The 19,897-nt window shown below is 42.9% G+C and overlaps 1 protein-coding gene across 1 annotated transcript; it reads left to right on the top strand.

Moving 5' to 3' along the window:
• The first annotated feature begins 208 nt into the window (after positions 1–208).
• Positions 209–17,382, top strand: Fam50b (family with sequence similarity 50, member B). The gene is given in 5 exon segments (XM_005398989.1): positions 209–254; positions 16,414–16,725; positions 16,728–16,929; positions 16,931–17,089; positions 17,091–17,382. Coding segments are annotated over 5 exon segments (1,011 nt in total).
• Positions 17,383–19,897: the final 2,515 nt, after the last annotated feature.

Genomic DNA, 19,897 nt, shown 5'->3' with positions numbered 1-19,897 from the left:
CAAATTTCTCACATTTCCTCATCCTCCCAAACCCTAGCTCCAGGGTAAGCCCTGAATGACTTCAAGAGACAATTTGCCATTTTCCTGACCACTGCTAATGGAAAGAGCAAGAAGCCAGTAGGGAGATCTGGGAAGGAACACCCTCACTCTCCTCGGTGTCATCAAGTGACAGCACAGCACACAGCCCCAGGAACAGCTGGAATCACTCATGGCCCTAAGGCATTTCGGCCTGCAGATGAAACAGAAGGGGGAAGGTAAGATCACTGAGCTCCTGAAGCAAGTCACATGCACAGGCCTCATGGCCTCTGATCTCCAGATAAGTGAGCCCTTAAAGACTTAAAGACAAGAGAGAAGCCAGTGTGAGTGAGGCTTCCTCTTACCTAGCACGGAAAGGCTCTCCACTGTGAGGGTGTGCAGACAGGCTCTGTAACTCACAGATCTACATTTATTACTAACTAGCAAGAAACCAGTGATCTATGGAACAAGTTGAAAACTTCTAAGGTTTTATGTTAATTTAATTTAGTGTCTCTTTTAGAAAAAAAGTTACCCTGCACTTAGGAGGCTGAAGTGGGAGAATGACAAGGTGAAGGCCATCCAGGTGACATACTGAGTTCAAGACCAGCCTGGAGTACATAGCAAGACCCTATTCCAAAGCCACCTGCACCACGAGAAAGAAAAGAAAAACATTTAGATCACTGTCATGATAATTTGAAATAGATTCCAACTAGAATTATATGTATATATTTGTAAATATATATATGTACACAAATAAACAATTAAAAGTCTATTAAAGTTTAAAAATATTTGTAAAACTCATAAATCATCAAAGCAAATGCTACATAAAAATAAAAATGCACAAACTGATATCCTGAAATAACATAAACACTGTTAAAATGTAAATAACAAATGAGGAGAAATAGTTGGAAATCGTATGACAGATCAAGGGGTTGATATTCTCTATTTACAGAGTCCTGATAAATCAATATGAAAAGAATAAATCTCAGTAGAAAAATCAGTACTATAGGGTGCAGCTCTGTGGTGGAGTTACCTAGCGTGCATGAGGCCCTGGGCTCAATCCCCAGCAGCACACACACATACACACACACACACACAAACACACTCTCACACACATACATGTGCATACACAACAGGTAAAAGATTGTAGAAAGTCAACATGTGAAAACATGCTAAATTTAAGATCAAAGTCGAGGGCCATCAAATTTTCAAAGTTTACCAATAATTACAGTTTATAGATTAAGTACAAGGAACTATGAGAATTCTTTCACAGAGATAGATGTGCAAGAATGATCATTGTAGAGTATTATAAAAGAAAAACAAATGTCAGCACTACAAAGATGGTAAAATCCTGATGACATATTCTTATGCCAAAAGACTTTGGGGCCAAACATATCAGAAAAGAAGAAAGGAAGGAAGGAAGACAGGGAAGGAAAGGAGAAAGGAAAGAAGAAAAGAAGGGGAAGGGAAGAAGGAGAAAGAGGAAAGTCAAAAGGAAGAAGGAAGGAAGAGAAGGAGGGAAGAAGAGGAAAAGAGGAAATGGTTCAAAAGAAGCATGAGAAGAGAAAATAGCTTCCCACGCAAGAAACTAAGACTGAAGAACTTTCACAGGGAGCTGCCGCTGAGCTGAAGGGATTTAGTCTTTCTCCTGGTGTAAACACCTGCCGAAGCTGTATTGGCTCCTGGCGAGTCTGAGCAGGAGTCCTGGTACTTTGTCAGGTTCCGGTCGTGGGACCACTGGCCTGTTCCTTCCTCTCCACCACCCAGCTGGGCCTTCTTGTGCCTGTTTCACCCCTGCCAGCCCCTCAGATTCACCTTTGAGCTAAGCTGATAACACGTCAGCTTGAGCCGAGCAGCCAGTGTGCAAAAGCCTGCGAGCTGATGACGCCTCCCCACCCCCAGAAAGTAGAGTTTGGGACCTAGATAACGAGGCACAGGAGGAATTGCACCAGCAAATAAAGTTTAGATTCTTCTGATACCTCTTGGGATCAACTTAGGTAAGTTGCGAGAAAGCTCTAACTCTAAATCTGCACAACTCAAAAGGATCAGAAAGTCTGTTTCATTGTTCACATGAAAAAACTCAAGCTTAGAAAATTATATGACTTCCTGTAAGCCCATGACAAACGTGCTTCGTGAGAACCCAGTCGTGACACCCAGGCCCCTCAAGCGCATGCAGCGTGATTTTCTCTCTGCTCAGGATCTGAGAGCCCTAAGCATTTATAGAGTGAACTTCAGACACCTTCAACCTAAAAAGAGAATAAAAAATAACAACCACAGCATTGAACACTTCTACTATAATAGGACTGCGGTACCAGTAGTGTTCATGTCACATGCAGACCCCAGAGAGGAAAAACTAAAAACACATAGAAGTAGCAAGGGGCCATATACATTTTTTAATTTTTAATTTTATGACTAATGGTTGTTGTACATAATGTTTACATTCCTCGTGAGAAGTTGGTAATGGATAGAACACACCTTCATTCCTTTTGCATCCCCTTCTCTCCCTCCCTCTATCTCTTGATCCCCTTCCCATTGGAGAAAGATGGATCTTCCTGCTTCCTACTATCTCTTTGTTGCTCTTTATTTATAATTAGGGTTTCTCATATAAGAGAAACCATGTGATATTTAAGCTTGTGCATCTGATTTATCTTATTTAACTTTATACTCTCGAGGTGCATCCATTCCCACAAATGACTCAGGTTTATCTTTATGGCAGAGTAGCACTCCATTGTGTGTAAATATCACATTTTCTTTATCCATTCATCTGTTGATGGACATACAGGCTGCTTCCAAAATTTAGCTACTGTAAATTGTGCAGCTATAAACATGGATATGCATGAATCCCTGTCTATATGATGTCTTTAACTCTTTTGGGAGGATACTAGAAGGGGAAAACCTGGGTCAAAGGGAATTTCTAGTTTCAGACCTTTGAGGAATCTCCATATTGATTTCCATAGTGGCTGTACTACCTTCCAACAATGTAGAAGGGATTCTCCCCACCCACTCCACAGTCTCACCAGCATTTATTATTAGTTGATTTCTTGATGATGGTCATTCTTTCTGGAATAAGATGGAATCTCAGTGTTGTTCTAATTTGCATTTCTCTAGTGGCCAGTGATGTTGAGCATTTCTTCGTATGTCTATTGTAGGCCATGTGACTTAGTAATAATTGTAAGCCACATGTCCTTGTCCAGTTTGTGCCCACCACCAGATCCTTAGCCCTTGAGCTTGGTAACCATTGTCCAAAGAATCACTACAGCTTTGCAAAATATTTAATTTACTGAAGACCCTCTGGCAACATTCAATTGTAATCAATTCTTGGGTGGCAACTCCGTGAATATGGTGACTACAGCGGGTGGTCTTGTGGATAATCTCAGAGATATAAAATGAAAGAAGTTTTTTCTTTTTATATCTCATCTGCCACTGGAATGTCAGCATCCTTAACATCATTCCCAGGAAGTTCTGCCAGAGACGATAAAATACACCAGGACTTAGATACCCAGACTTGATCCTAATGCCTGGGACAATTGCACATAATCCCACTGGCTCAGCAAAACTCCAGCTAGTCAGTTTTGGTTATAAAGAAAGCATGGCTGTGTGTTGAGATACTCTCGATCCACCGCATCTTAGGAATAATGTGATGAAGCGTGGGCTTTCTTATGTCAGAGTGGCCACTGGAGCTTGTTGTGAAGGAGAATTTAAGGAAGCCCTAAGGAGGCCGCCCTAGGTCCCCTGGGCAGTGACAGCTGGTGGTTTTGCAAGTGTGTCTCAGATGTGCCACAGAGACCATACCCTGAAGTCAAGGACAGACAGAAGCATCCTGGCTAGCATCTGCCATTTATCTTTATAAGATAAAGTGGAAAATGAGTTCACCTTCAGCGTTCCGTTATTCCTCTGTCTCCACCATAGATTCTACTGCAGAGAGGAGGTGAAGACTGCTTGGTTTTTTTTTAGAAATATGGGGACAGATGGGTCAGTTAAAACCAAGAAAGAAGTTCAATATTTAGATGAAAGGGAAATGGTACCACACTTAACACCCTATACAAAAATATTCAAAATGGGTTAGAAGTCCACATTGAAAATGGAAAACTAGAAAACTTCTAGAAGAAATCTTAGGAGTAAATTTTTGTGACCTTAGGTTTGGCAAAGAACTTCCACATCAGACCCCAGAAGCACGATCCATACATGGAAGGCTGATTGGTGAGACTTCATCAAAATCAAAACGCTTTGCTGTACAAAGGACATTAAGGGAATGAAAAGAGCTGTCAGGCTGGTAGAAATTACTGCAAAATCACATATCTGATGAAGAACTTGCACTTAGAACCCCACATAAGCTCCAAAAAATAGCATAAAATGAATGCTCAATTAAAAATGAGCAAAAGATTTGAGCAGATATTTTACTACAGAAAATATAGAATGGCAAGGAAGCACATGAACTGATGGTCAGCATCATTTTCCACTTAATGAAGTGCGACTTTATACCATTTATGAGGCAACAGCTATTGAGTAGAATGACTAAACTCTGAAAAATAAAAACACAATGCTAAGTGCAGGTGAGAATGTCAAGTAACTGAAGCTATTACATACTGCTAAGAACACAAAATGAAATAGTCTTTATAGGAAATAGCATGGTATATTTTATACATTGAAGACATCATCTAACTTAACAATCTTTACCGTAAGTAGGGAAAGGAAAACATGCCCAACAAAAACCTTTTACCTGAATGTTTATAACAGTCCTGTATTTACACTTAGCAAAAACTGGAAACAATCCATATGTCTTTCAGTGGGTAAACTGTGGTGCTTCCATACAAAGGTGTATTACTCAGCAGCAGAAAGGAACGAACTACTGGTACATGCACCTCTAAAAACCAAGTGAAAGACAGACACAACTGAGGCTTTGCCAACAACTCGAGGGGTTCAGGCATTTGTCAAAACTTATATAACTGTACTCCAAAAAGAGTGATACTGCACTGTACACACATTTAAATTTTTAAAAACTTGAATAAAAAACTCATCTCAAATTGTAACTAAAGATAAATTTTAAGGAACTAGCCCATATCTTTATATTATCTAGCCCCAAATTAAAGTGATGGGTGGAAACAGCACAAACCAGACTTTTTCTTCTTGTGCAGTTTCATTTCCTACCTCAAACATCAGCACTCTGAACAGAAAATATAGGTCTGCAGAAAAGTCAAAAATGGAGGAGGCAGGAGGTAATTAGACCAATTAGGAGACTCGGTACTAATAGTTGTGTTTGTACATTGCACAGCTATCCTGTGTCATCTTCCACACTTGAAGACTGTTTAAAGAACAAATCTTAACAATGATGAGCCATGTAAAGTATACAGTGGTATCCACAGACAAAATCATAACTCCCCTGGGGCAGATGGATCCTGGGATCATCAGGAGAGTTCTGGGAAAACTATGTTCTGGTCTGGTTATCCATGACGGCTGGAGTGTAGTGGGTTTTCTCAAAAGCTCCATGGTGCTCCTTGGCAGTCTTTCTGGGGCAGACAACCTTAAGTCAATATCAGGGAGCTCTGGCTTCAAGGAAGGAGGCCACCATACAGTGGCTGAAAGTTAAGAGTCCAGTTCACACAAAGCCACCCAGCAGATTAATTATCTACCGAGACATTGTCCTGATGAATATATTAACACCACAGTGAGATCTGCTGGTTTAACTTGAGACTAATAACCAGGACCTTTCTTATCTTCAGAGCTCCCCATGAGTGCCTCTCTGTTCACCCAATGCTAGGTTCAGATATTTTCTGAAGCATTTTCTTATCTCCGAATTTAATTTCCTGTTTGTTGGGGGTTGATCACCCAGCCAAAAAAGCTGGTTGTGATCCTTAATTGTGATCTTCAATTTGACCCCAGTAAGGAGCACTTAGCGGATCAGTGAAGCTCTGGGTGTGTCTGGGAGTGACTGACATGTAAGCCACAAACTGAAGAGGGAAGCCCCAGCCTGGGTGTGGGCGGGACCAACACACAGGCTTGTAGCCCGGATGGAATAAAAAGAGTAAGACAAAGTTTGTCCTTTTCCTTCAAAGAATCACCAGTCTCTGCCGTTGCCTTCAGATGATGGTCTCCATTCCCTTCAGGGTTCCAGCACAGACTGCAGCTTTCTCACAGACACACATCGGTGACTCTGCAGTAAGCTTTGAGCCTTCCCTTTGGCTCTTCGGGGACCCTCCAGCTCTCCAGGGTGTAGGGCTGTTTCTGCTTCTTCCACCTCTGTTTCCACAGATGGTCACTGGGACTCCTTTCCTTTTGATCCTATGAGCTACCTAGTAAATCCTTCCTATAATTATACATATATTTTACACTGATCCTGTTTCTCTAGGAAAACTGAACAGATTTTGGCACCAAGAGTGGTTCAAGAGAAGCAGAATTCTAAGGATGAATTTCTCCAATCAATTTAGAGACTTCTGAAGTTGGCCCTGAAATTTGATGAGACTCGAAAGTGTCCTGTGGAGAGTAGTAATAGTACATGGTGTGAACTGTGTGAAGTAAAATACAACATAGATAGATCTGTTTGCTTTTTCTAATTCTTAACTTGTAGGAGTTAAGGAATTTGGTGACTCTATATGCAATACTTTTGAACATATTTGGAAGAGTAGGAAATATGATGTTGGCTTCTTGCTCTCGGCATCTCTGGACAAACTACTAAAGGAAAATCATGAGCTCCAGTCATGCACAAATGATCTAAATGCTTCTAAGAATGAAGACAAAGTAATAAAGGAAAATCATAAGCTCAAGGATTCAAACTCCCAGCTGCACACAAGGCATAAAAAAATCTAAATGTATCCTGAAGGAAAATCTTCCTTTGAGCTGTAAAGCTGAAGTTGTTGAAAAGCAAGCACAAACCTTCATAATTGAGTTGCTGAGTTGAACACTCAGCCTGAAAGGGTATGTTAAGTGAAAGTAAGAATGCGGATGGGAGAACGGGGTCCTGTGAATGGGGTGGAGATGTTTGAGAGGAACCTGAGGAAGCTGGGACACTGAACTCCTAAACTATTTTCCTCGAATTTATTTTTATTTTTATTAGTACATATTTATAGTACATAATGATTACATTCATCACTGGGAGTTGGTATATGCACATAACACTTCTTAATTATCTTCACTTCCGCTTCCGCTTTCCTCCTTTCTCCTCCTTCCACCTCTTGATCCCCTTTCCATTTTCTCCCCCGCTGCCCACTGCCGCCTATAAGCCAATGACCAGGCTCAAATCTGAGGAGGTCTGTAAAGATGAGCTCCATAACATGACCAATAAGGAGGTCTGCTCCACTCCCGAAGAACTTCTTGAGTTTCTAATTTTTACAAGCAGGGATCTGAGGCACAAATATAGGAATGGATTTTAAGGGTGTGAGATGCTGGTAGAAGAAAGACAAACCTGGGTAAGGATGGGGCTTGTTCAGTAGAGATTCTGAATTTAATGTCACAACTCATGAAGTTAAAAAAAGGTGCTCACAGTTTATTTGGATGGTTGGCTAAATGTGGATCAAAAGATGGTGCACTGTGAATGTGCTGGAGATGCTTGATATTCCTTGGTTTACTATTGATGAGGGGATTCAAGGCTTAGGGAGATGGGAATGCTACAGTGGATTTACCAGGTAAAGCCTAATCCTCCACACTAGGAGGAGCCATAAAACGTATCCCTCACTAATATTTTAAGAAACAGATTTGTGAGGGGAACACCACCACCCTTGAAGAGCTGTTGTTGCTCTTGTCTGTATGTCAGACCTTGCAGTGGGGACTGAAGGTACTCAACTGGGAAACTTAAAGGCATTAGGTTTAATTGGGTCCTGGAGTGGCAGAGGGCATGTGGTAGCACTAAACTGCTGAAGGCAAAGTAGGCAGACTTACCGCAATGACAACAGACAAAGATCAGAATGGCCAGACACCTGTAGACCTATAGCATTGGTTGATTAGTTATGGTTTTCCCATAACTAATGATTAGTTATGGTGTTCCCATAACCAAAGTGAAACAGACAGGAAGCCCACTAACTTTTACTGGATTTATATAAACAGCAATATCTTAGGCCAAATGAACTAGAATCTACCTCAAATCACAGCAACAAAGAATTTCTGCTCCTCAACCAGGTTCTAGACTTGAGCCATTTCACAGACTCAGAACCCCTTTGTGGTGGATTAACTAATGAGCAGCTCAGAACCCCCAGCTGAACTGAATCAGCATGGGGTTAGGTGTAGAGGGCCCACCTGAGGATTGCTGCCAACAGCATAAAAAGGAGAACTGGAGAGGAAGAGGGTGTGCTGTTGATTCTCCTGGAGAAGTTTGTCACATTGGCTTTCCTGATATGAACTCAGATGTTCTCGTCATTGGAGGAGCTCAGGTTCTTGCTGTCACAGGATGGCTGTGATTCTTTTCAGGGCAGCTCTGGTCTTTACCTGGTGGGTTGCTTCCTGACCCCAGTACAGATCCCTTAGCCTGCTGGCACAGAACCTTCGTCCCACTGGGGCAGACTTTCTTGCTTCTACCATTGAGCTTTGGATCTTCCCAGGGGAAATCCTTGATATAGACTTGCATGAGACATTGTTGTAGGTGCTAGGTCTTCAGCTAGGCTCACGCAAGACATCGCTATGGGATCCAGGCCCTCAGCTGAATTCTTTGGGTCTTTAGTGGGCGGACAGATCTCCTGCACTCTTCTGCATTTGACTCTTTGGGTGGGGATTACAAAATAATCCTATAAATTTTGTGTTTTATATTAAATCTTTTCCCTGGAGACCCTGACTACAACAACAGTGAATAAAAAGGAAGCCAGGTCCCTTTGGGGGAGGACCTGGTACAACATCAAAATGTGATACTATCAATCTCTCTCCCATCCTTCCCCAAAGAGAGCTAAGGCCTTTGATCAGGGTCAATGTACATTGGGAAAAAGAAAATGATCAGACATTTCAGGGACTACTAGACACTGGTTCTGAACTAATACTGATTGCAAGAGATTCAGAATGTCATTGTGGCCTCCAGTGAAAGTCCCTGTGATAACCTATGGAGGTCAGGTGATTGATGGAGCCAAGGCCTGACTCACAGCATCATTGTTTTTTGTCGTGGCCATTTCTCTGGTAATACTTTTAGAGGCTGTGCTTCAGCTGGGCTTGGTGGCACGCACCTGTAATCCCAGCACTCAAGAGGATGAGTCGGGAGGATCACTGTGAGTTCCAGGCCAGCCTGGGCTACATAGTGAGTTCAAGCCCAGTATCAACTTCATAGCAAGGCCTGTCTCAAAAAAAAAAACAAAAAACAAAAAACAAATAATAATAATAACAGCTATTTTTCTGGTGAGGCTTTGAAATCTCACCAGAAGATGCATAATCTTTTGACAGATAATTGCAGCTTTCTCTCTATCGCTGCCACTCACCTGGCCAATGTCCACAGAACTGAAAACAGCTCAGCTTAGTGATTTTTTTCTCACTTTATGATGATGTGAAAATGATAGGCATTGAGTAGAAACCACACTTAGAATGTTGAAGTGGGATCTCTTCCTGGGCTTGCAATATGTGGTCCCATCCCCTCTGGCAGTGAGGGGCAGAGGCAGGCAGCTAAGCTCCCACTCAGCACCAAGATCATCAGAGGACACAACCCACACTCTCCGGTGTGCTGCGTGAGCAGTATAGGGTAGTAAGTGCATTTTCTGCTCACTGTATTTTCAATTTATGCTGTGACCTCATCATAAGTGGAGGAGATCTATAATCTCAAATAGTCTAAAACCCCTCATAATTTTACTTTTGAGAAAATTACAAAGGACATAAAAGTATACTATTAAATATGACATTTGCTGTAGGTTTTTCAAAAGCACCTTTTATCTGGTTTGCTATTTTTAGAACTTTATCTGCAGCCATTCAGATGTCACTGTGGTAAACTGCACACAGAATTTCTAGCGTTGAACTATCTATGATCACAGCCTATTCATCACTATATAGATGATATGTACATCCATATGTTCATAAACTGCTATATCCAATTTACTATCATTTGATTTTTAAACAATATTATGAACAACATCATATATTTTAGACATACAAACAGCAAATATGTTTCCCTGTAGAACCACTGTGGCTGAGATGGGTATTTTCTCAGCGCCCACTGGAGGGGTCACTAGCCTAAAATCCAAAATCCCCAAAACAGAAGGAAGTTTAAACTATTTTCACAGATAAAAGATTATGGACCCAAAGTATTAATTATGTAAATATACAAGGATATGTGAATGAATAAATAGATAAGAACCAAATTTATTACTTGTAATGCATGTAATACTTGCTTATTCTTGGTAATGACCATGATGGCGAATATTATATAAGAGCTCTGCCAAGTAACGAGTAGCTTATCTGTAAATGAAAACAACATAGCCTTGGAATGATTAGTTTCTGCCACTGCATTCATAATTGAGTTTAGTAATTTAATTTCTTGGATTTTTCTTATCTGGCTTAGATATTGACAACTTCCTTAATACCCTCTTCAACTGAGTTGGACAGCTATTTAGATCTACCATAGGGAAAAATTAAATCTTCATCCGCCATAGTAAGGAGTCAATAGATAAAGTCCAAACTTGATCAGTTATAAAAATAGCAATGTAAGCATTACTGAAAAATGAGAAGGTGAACAGCAGAAGAAACATCTGAAAGGATTTAAAGTGTTGGCCTCTGTGGAAGAGAACAACAAACTAGAAACTGTTTTTGACTGTTACAACAATCCTTTTAGTTTTACTTTTCTTCATAAAACAAGAACATAAAACTGAGTTTGATTCCTGGTACCAAAAAAACAAAACAAAACAAAAAAACATAAAACCATTTCACATTCTCTTAAACCACTCTTATCAAACTGGTACTACTTTGATAAAAACTAAAGAAAAAATTTAGGTCTTATGAAACTCAGAGGAAAGGCACAAAATTTATTTTGAAATCGGTGAAATCTCTGGATTTATGCCTCCCTTGTTTGGCTAGCATTTCTTTATCTACCAGGAACACACATAGGAGTCATGGGTTATTTCCCTAGCTTTCTGCAGAGAGTGTATGTTGCATTTTTTGTCTCTGAATATATGAGCATTCTTTTTTGTACCCTGTAGCATGCTGAGATATTGGCTTTCCACCAAGCAAATGTTAGGAGGTACTTATAACCTCCCATCAGGAAGCAAGTAATTGTGATAGTTAACTGTGGTGTCAACTTGAATAAGAAGTGCCCCGTTGATGGATTTAACATAGTTCTGGGTGTGGTGATTGATTTTGTGAAGAGGGCAGCTCATCCTGAGTATGGGTGGCACCAACCAATAGGCTTGTAGCTTGGATGGAATAAAAGGGTAAAGAAGAAAGTCTCCCTTCTGTTTCTTTGGAGGAGCTCCAGTCTTCATTATACTTTTGGATGTCCATCTCCAGCCTTCCTATGCAGACCTTCCCACCTCCTGTTACAAACTCACACGGAACTCTGTGGTGAGCTCCAGGTCTTTGACTTTTGATGGGATCCTTCAAATTTCCAGCATGCAGCCAGCCCTTTTGCACTTTTCCACCCCTGACTCTGCAGATGGCCATTGCAAGCTTACCTTATAAATTCTGTAGCCCTCATGTGCTGATTTTCCTTTTGATGTTGATGTAAGAGTATGTGGATTTGCTTTGACAATTAGTTTGGAATTCAGTGATGGTGTTGGGAGAATCCTTGAGTAAAGGTGCAATCCAGGAATGCCCTAGATGGATGGCCCTTTAGGCACCCCAGACCAACACTAACAGCTTCATTTCAGGCTGGTTCTGGAGGTGACAATACCATACATCTGCCACTTTCAGGGTAATCATTTTAAAACAAAATTCAGATTAGTAGGAGAAAATTTGAATACCAGTTGTACTAAAAGGCGTTCTTGGTTGAACTTTATTATTGCTAGGTTTTCTCCTATTAAAATAGTTTAAGTACTTAGTTTGGGAATGTTTTCTAAAACTACAATTGTTTGTATATTTTCTTACCTTGTGGCTAAGCCTGGAGGAGGTTACATTGTCCCTAAATTAAAATTTATATATTTAATTTGTATATTCGCAAGCACTTCCTGTTCATTGGGGCAGAGTGTTGTTCACTCCACTCTCACCATTCTTATTGCTGATAACATTTAGGGGTTTACAGCTGTGGCCTTTAGAATGGGGGAATTTTCACTGAGAATCAAGGCCATAACATGTTCCCATCATGGAATATAGGGAAAAGTCTAAAAATCAGGATTTCATACTACTTGGATATATCTGTTTCTTTTTTTTTTCTTTGAATATTTTTGTTGTTGTCCTTTTGTTAAACTTTTCCAAGTGTTCCAAGCTAAACGTTCTAATTCTAAAAGCTGGCTAAACCAGGCATTGTAGTGCATGCTTGTAACCCCAGCCCTCTCGAGGCTGAGGCAGGAGGATCACACAGAGTTCAAGACCAGCCTGGACTACATAGTGAGACCCTGTCTCAAAAACAAAACAAAAAGCAAGCAAACAAACAAAAAAAACAATGAAAATATACGGGCTGGCTAAGGAGCTTGGAGGCTGGGGTTAATGTAAAAAGCAGCAGCTGTTATATAATAGGAGGAGGGATGATGAGGTTTGGGGACTGTATTGACATTCAGGTTCTAATTAGATTGGAGGAAGGACAATTATAATAGATGTGACCAAGCAGAAGTCCACTGGACTTAAGTGTGGCTGATGAGTTGTATAACTGAAAAAAAAGGTGGCCAGGCAAACTGATTGTGTTAAATGTCATAAAGGTAATTAAGAGAGAACAGTAACTTTGTGGGTCTGTGGTTAGTGGGAGTGGTACTAGGAGGTACCAGGAGCGATATGACATTTGAGCTGACCCTAAAGGTTGGTCCAGTGGAGGACGGGAAGTATGTCCAGGGGTAACAGTTGCAATAGTGCATCTTCTATTCAGGAACACTGGGAAGCTTAGAGGGGATGCTGCATGGTTTGGAGTGTTGGGAAATGATGGGTGGGTTCACTTCTTAAGGACTGTGTGGGACAAATGAGGAAGATTTGGAGGAGATTTTCACATAGAAGAGTGGCATTGTCAGATTGTTTTTATGAGGATCGTGGGTGACAAGACAGATAAGAATGCACAGACAAGAATGAGAATATAACTGGGTATGGTGGCACACACCAGTGATCCCAGCACTCAGAAGGCTGAGGCAGGAGGATTGTTATGAATTCAAGACCAGCCTGTGCTAACACAGTAAGTTCAAGGCCAGATTGAACTACATGGTGAAAACCTGTCTCAAAAAAACAAATAAATAAACAAGCAAACAAAGAATTAGAATATGCTAGTTATAGGCCAATAGTGAGAAAACTTTAGGTGGGGAAAAGTGCCAATTTTTTGGATTAAGGCAAGTGGTTGGGAAGGAGTGTCTTAGTTACTTTGTTTGTTGCTGGGACACAATACTTGACACCCACAACTTAAAGGTTTGCTTTGGCTCACAGTCTGTAGCCACAGTCTGTAGGCCTCACAGTCCATAGACTCAGCTGGCTCCAAGCCAGGGTGGCATGTCAGAGGGGCATGGCAGAGGAGATGTAGCTCCTGGCATACCAGTGGGAAGCACTGAGGGATCAAGGGAGGAGGAGGGAAGAAAAGGACCTTTCAGGCCATGCCCCCAGTGACACACCTCCTCTGACCAGGCTCCACCTCCCAAGTCACGTTACACTATAAACTCAGTGGACTAAGCAACTGATGTTTGTCACACCTCATGATCCAACTACCTCCCAAAATCTCCACATATGAGTGCATAAAACTTTGGGGGACATCCAGATACAAACCCAAATAAGGGGAGATGAAGTAATGTTGTGAAATAGTCTCCTAGAATTAATTATATGCAAACCAGCACAAAAATGTCTAGATTTCTAGTTTGAACAACTGGGTGAGTGGTCCTCAAATTTCTAGTTTGAACAACTGGGTGAGTGGTCCTCAAATTTCTAGTTTGAACAACTGGGTGAGTGGTCCTCAAATTTCCTCTTGGCATGCAAATGCCCTCTTTTATGATCGTGTAACGAACTGTTTCTTGTTAAGGTAGTTTTCACAAGCATCGTTGCTGGTAGGAAAGGCTGGTATACATGCCATGGCCAGTTCTTCCAAACTCTAGGCCCCATGAAGCACTGGTTTCAATGAATGTTAATAGCTATCCTCTTTAAGAAGAAATACTTAATAATACTACAATTCTTCATGTAGAAACATGAAAGACTTTACACCCTTCTTGGGGAGCTATACTGGAAACTAATACATTAAAGGCTGACAGTAAAGAAGCTCTGATACTCAATTTCCCACAATGAGCTGTGTTCAGAACACTTTTTGCATGAAGACATATTTGAAGAAAGTGCTCCGGAGAAGAGAGTAGATTAATTGAACGCAATATCCATATATGACATTTTGGAGATCAGGACTGTAGTATCAATTGCTCCTGCATCATAAGACCTGTATCTAGTGGTGTGCCAGTAAGTGTTTCCTAGCCTGCTTGGGGTGGAGGAAGGTGTGAGGAGATACAGAAGGAAGTGCCAGAGATCATTATCTTGGAGATCAGGAGAGCAGACCTGCTAGGGCAGTGTGAGAATTGCTGGATAATCTTGAATCTCCTTTGGCAGCTTGAGGTCATGAATTTAAAGTGAGAGTGGGCAGTAGTGATTTCTGCAGCAATGGTCAGCTACCTGGGTCTAGGAGCTTAGAAGCTGGGGATGAGTTTAGCCAGGATTTAAGTCCTTTCAGATGAGAATGATGGCAGGAAAGGAACATGAGAGCTTCAGGAATAGGTCCGATCTGTGGTGGGGAGGGAGGAAGCATATGAGGGTGTGATGATAACAGAGAGGTGTGGGCCTTCATACTGGGAGGTCTTGAGCTGTCAGGAAGAAGCTGGAATTTAGAGAACCAGAGCCCATAACTGGGGAGGAAAGAAGGTGGGACTGTTTTAGAAGTCACTGACTGGAAGTAATAAGAACTAGGGGCAGCCATACTAGTGGAAGAGCAAGATAGGGCAGGAAAAGAGAGTACTGGAAACAGGGAGGCCCAGGTGCTAGGGAGGTCATACTGATGCCCCTGGGGGTGCAGAATGGAAGAGCAATGTGGCTGAGCCAGGTTCTAACAGTCCTCTGTGATTTAGGAGGAGGACAGCGAATTCCAAAGATGACAGCAACAGCAGCGTAGCAAGTGGGATTTCCAGGTAGCTTTCGAGGACCCGGAAGTATTAAGGAAAATAAATGGTGCTTTTGAAACAACATGGGCCCTCATGCCACTTGGAGAAGGTGTGAAATATCAGAGGAAAAACAACCTCTCCTTAAGGAGCTGCAGGAAGAAGTAGTGTCGTCAGGTTGGAACTGGACTCGGGTCTAGGACCAGAGGTAAACAGAGGTTCCAAGAGTTTACTAAGGCTCCGTGGCACACAGGGCACAGTGGAAGGGTTCAGAGTGCCGCAGGGGTGGGGACAGGCTGGATGAGAGTGTCTCTGTTCTTCATGGCATTCGTGGACTGACCGCAGATGAGGACAATGCCAGGAGAGGACTGGTCCTGATGGAAGGTGGTTGACGCAAATCGAGTAGAATAAAGCTAGGGAGAGACTTCACTCTGCTTCGACAAAAATACCAAGAAGGTAACTTTGTACTTAGCCTCTTCGGATGCCTTGTTTCCCACCGCCAGTGCAGCTGTGTCCACAGAGTTTCTGTGTACTTTAGCAACTGCACAAGGTGGGCTGGTCAAATACTCGCTGCAGGAATGATTCCTCAGAAGAGGCCTAGATCAGTAGCCTTCCCTGCCCATACATTAACATGAACTGTAGCCAGTCTCCACTCCCCAAGGACTCATCCCAGAAGACGATTCCATTTGACTCTTCTCTCCTTAGTTGCTGTGTCGTGCCTGGAGGAGCTCCATCCATCTGAGAAGAAGGTTGCTTTCTTCTACGAGGCCAGCCTGTCCAGCCAAGGGGCACATTTCCCACTCAGAGTCTATTTTCCTATGGCCCATGTATGTGAACCCAGGACCATACTCTTGTTTGCTCTGGCTCTTCCATGTCTGTGCTTCACCGAGCACACAGATAGGTGCCAGTTCCTGGAAAGGCAAGGATCTGCTCTGCAGACTATCCCTCTCCATGGTCAGCCTCCAAAACCCAGCCCTGCACTGCCTTGTAGGTGCCCATGGCTGTTCTAATTTAAACTGAATGACTCAGTGACACTAGCTGGTCTCCTGTGGTTGGTGGTTACCATCCTGGGTCAGCACAAGGATAAAACATGTTGGCCATGGCAGAAAGTTCTACTGTAAGGTGCTGATCTAGACCATGAATATCGGTTCCTTTCTAACTCATGTTCTTCCCTCTGCTACAGAATTCATGAATTAACCCCAGAAGCCCCAGGTGTGAGAGAGGAACAAGTGGAGAGCAGCTCCGCTACACTGAGTAGCGGGCATAGCACAGTACAAGGGCAGCATGTGGGACGGCCCAGCCATACAGCTCATCAGGAAGCATAATAAGTAGAAGGAGCAGATGAAGGTGCTGAAGCAGCGCATCGCCGAGGAGACCATCATAAAGTCGAAAGTGGACAAGAAGTTCTAGGCCCACTATCATGCTGTGGAGGTCAAGCTGAAGCTGAGCAATGTGGGCCTGGTGACCCTGAAAGACATGAAAGCCAAACAGGAGGCTCTGCTGCAGGAGTGGGAGAGGCAGCTGGCCCAGAGGAAACAGCTGGAGGAGCACAAGCTGCAGTTGGAGATGCGGTGGAAGAGGAGCGCAAGTGTGAGATCGCCAGCCTGTCCTTCTTGCTTGATGAGCTCGACGGTGATGATGGTGACCAGGGCCATGGGGTGCAGACCAGCACAAGCAAGAAGAACGTGGGTGAGAATTCCAATGTGGACACCAGCTTCCTGCCAAACCTCGAGTGCAAGGAGGAAGAGAAGTGGCTGCTAGAAGAGCTGCGCAAGAGCCAAGCAGGAGCAGGTGAAGAGTGAGGAGATGGAGATCACTTTCAGCTACAGGGAGAGCTTGGGGCACCAGCACACCACGCACATGAGCAAGGGCAGCACCGTGCAGCAGTTCCTGAAGAAGGCCCTGCAGGGTCTGCACCAGGACCTCCATGAGCTGCAGTGGTGGATTAGAATAGCTTATGTACATCAAGAAAGATCTCATCCTACCCCACTACCACACCTTCCATGACTTCATTGTCACCAAGGCCAGGGGCAAGAGCGGGGTGCTTTTCCACTTCAATGTGCATGATGACACATGGCTGCTCACTGACACCACCGTAGAGAAGGACAAGTCACACGAGGGCAAGATCATGCTGCAGAGCTGGTACCAGAAGAACAAGCACATCTTCCCCACCAGCCGCTGGGAGCCCTATGACCTGGAGAAGTGGGAAAAGTACACCACCCAATGACCTGAACCAGGAAGGGGACTCACCAGCATGGGAAATGCTTGGATTTCTGGGCCCTGCAAATACCAACTTGGTTCTGTGACCTTCATTTCTTCCCTGAAATTTAATAAAGCTAGAGGGGTCCCTTTATCCCAGTTTGGTCATACTGTTGTTGGTGGTGTTCTTTGTTGCTTGGTTGATCTTTCAGACTATCCTTAATTTTCTGTGTGGTCCATTGCCTGACTCTGCTGTGCTCTGTTAGTCCATGGCCAGGCAGACTACATGATGAAATAAGGGGCATATTTTTGGCTAAGTAATCATGAGTATGGGTTGTGAATCCAGATGACTGGGTCGGATTACCTCCCTAAGCTTCTTATTCAATGTATACTTTTGAGCAAGCTTATTAAACCTCAGTGCCTTCATTTCCCCACCTGTAAGGGGAAATAGCAATACCACCTACCTCATAAGGCTAATGTGAGTTAAATGAGTTAATACTTGTAATGCACTTAGAGCTCAGTAAATGTCTTGTATTCCTTTTATGATCTTGATTGCTTTATTTAAAGTTCGCTGTGACCCAGTCCTGAAATGTCTGAGGTGCTCTGCGCACCCCTCCTTAGTCTCTGGCTTCCTGTCTCACCATGAGATTCCCTCCATTATGCACAGGGCCAGTTCCTCTTCTCCTTGTCCCCCTCACTGACACTGTCAGGGAGCCCTCCCATAGACACAAAGTTGTCTGATCAAATCAATATTCATGTGTTTACAATATACTTTTTCTGGAGTTAATAATTTTCTTTTTTTTTTTCTATTTTGATTGAATTTTATGTTCTTAATATTAAATCAACCTCATACTTCCTGTTGGTCATCTTCATCCCCTCTCAGTATTAAAGCCATTAGCATTGTCAGTGTAATAAAAGAACAGGAAGAAATTCTCCCAAGATAGTGAGTTTATTTGGAAGTGACAGTACGTTGCAATCTGGGTTAGTGGTGTCATGGTAAACTATGGGGTAGCCATAGCTGTACTCAGGGAGCCAAAGGAAAGCAGGGCCTCTAAGGACAAAATGAGGAGGGTTATATAAATTGCCTTGAGACCCAGAGAGCACTGGTTATGGGCACTTATCTCAAGAGTGATGTCAGTTTATTAGTGAAGACAGTGCGTCAAGCAAATGTTCTTAGATATCTGACTAGCTGTCCTTGTGATTCATGTAGCAAGCTGTGGTTCAGTGGAATCTCTTGGAATAATTTCTGCTATCAAGCAACCAGTGTGTGAGAACCCTGCCTTCATGGCCTTCTAGCTCTGTTTAGTCAGGATTTGACACGGGAGCTCTCTTTTGATTCTGACAATTTTTGCAGCATATTAATCACAGATATTTTTCAAATTCTTGATCTGATTATTTTGATATTCCTTCTACATCTGACTTTTTTGTTTAGTTTCTTCAAACTGTAATATTATTATGAATTTGCCTTTTAGTATGCCTTGTAATTTTTTTTTTTTTACTGAGAGCCAGAAATGTAATGGGGATAAGAACTGCTGTAAGTCGGCCTTTAGTGGTGCAGAGTAAGGTGTGGGGAGGGGAGCGTTCCATGGCCCTGCAATTAGGGTTTAGTCTGTTACCAGCTTGTGTGACTAACCTGGGAACTCCATGCCAGTCTCCAGCCTCTCCAAATCCCTGTCTCCACCATCAACACTTACATGGGACAGGGTGGCTGGAGGGGGCAGGAACTGGGTACTTCCTTTCCCCCACACAGAAAGCCAGAGTGGCTGGAGTTAGGTATTACCCTTCCCCGTTTGGTTAGGCTGTGATGATAACCCAGCAAGTTACCCTCTGGTTAACCACTTTCTCCTGAGGGCAGGCCTCATGAAGGAGAACAGAGTGTTCTGACATATTTTTAAATGGCTCCTGTCCCTCTGCCATCGTTGGAAGTATGAACAGGTTTTCTTTAAGATTCGCCATGTGGCCCCTGGTTGAACCCCTGCAGGTAAAACTCCCAAATGCATGGGCCTCTCCTACGAGTGGATCTCCCTGGGGTTTGTAGTTCTCAACCTTGCGCACGGGGCCTCCTACAATTCAGTGATTGCAGGTGGCTTTTCCTACCCTTGTGCTGGTTTCTGTAGTTTCTGCTGTGAGCTCTGCTCAGTTAGCTGGGATTGTCCGAATCTGCCCATTTCACTCTCCACTTTGGGGGACATTGGTTTGCCAGGTGACTTCACTTTGTCTGCTTTTTTAGTTTGTTTGGGTTTTTTTCTTGTCTGTAGGATGGAGTGGAGGCTTCTAAGCTCTTCATAGAACAGACCGAGAGCCAGATATTCCCCCTTTAAGTATTTAAAAGCAGTAAGCATCCTAATAATTTCAGCTTCTGGAAGCTCCACCTCCGGCGGCTTTCCCACCTGCACACTCCACAGTGCTGGCCTGTGTTCCAGAAGCTCCCTTTGGATTGTCCTGAGACTCCGCCCCACCTCTCTGTCAGTTAAATCCCAGGTTTCCTAGGTCTTGGGCCTCGGTGCCTTCTTCTTTCTTGATTTGCTTCATTACGGTGACAG

The sequence above is a fragment of the Chinchilla lanigera genome, unplaced genomic scaffold, assembly GCF_000276665.1.
Source record: "Chinchilla lanigera isolate Chin_1 unplaced genomic scaffold, ChiLan1.0 scaffold00064, whole genome shotgun sequence".
NCBI lineage: Eukaryota > Metazoa > Chordata > Mammalia > Rodentia > Chinchillidae > Chinchilla > Chinchilla lanigera.
Note: the sequence above shows the minus strand (reverse complement) of the source record. Positions and strands in the feature narration are given on the sequence as shown.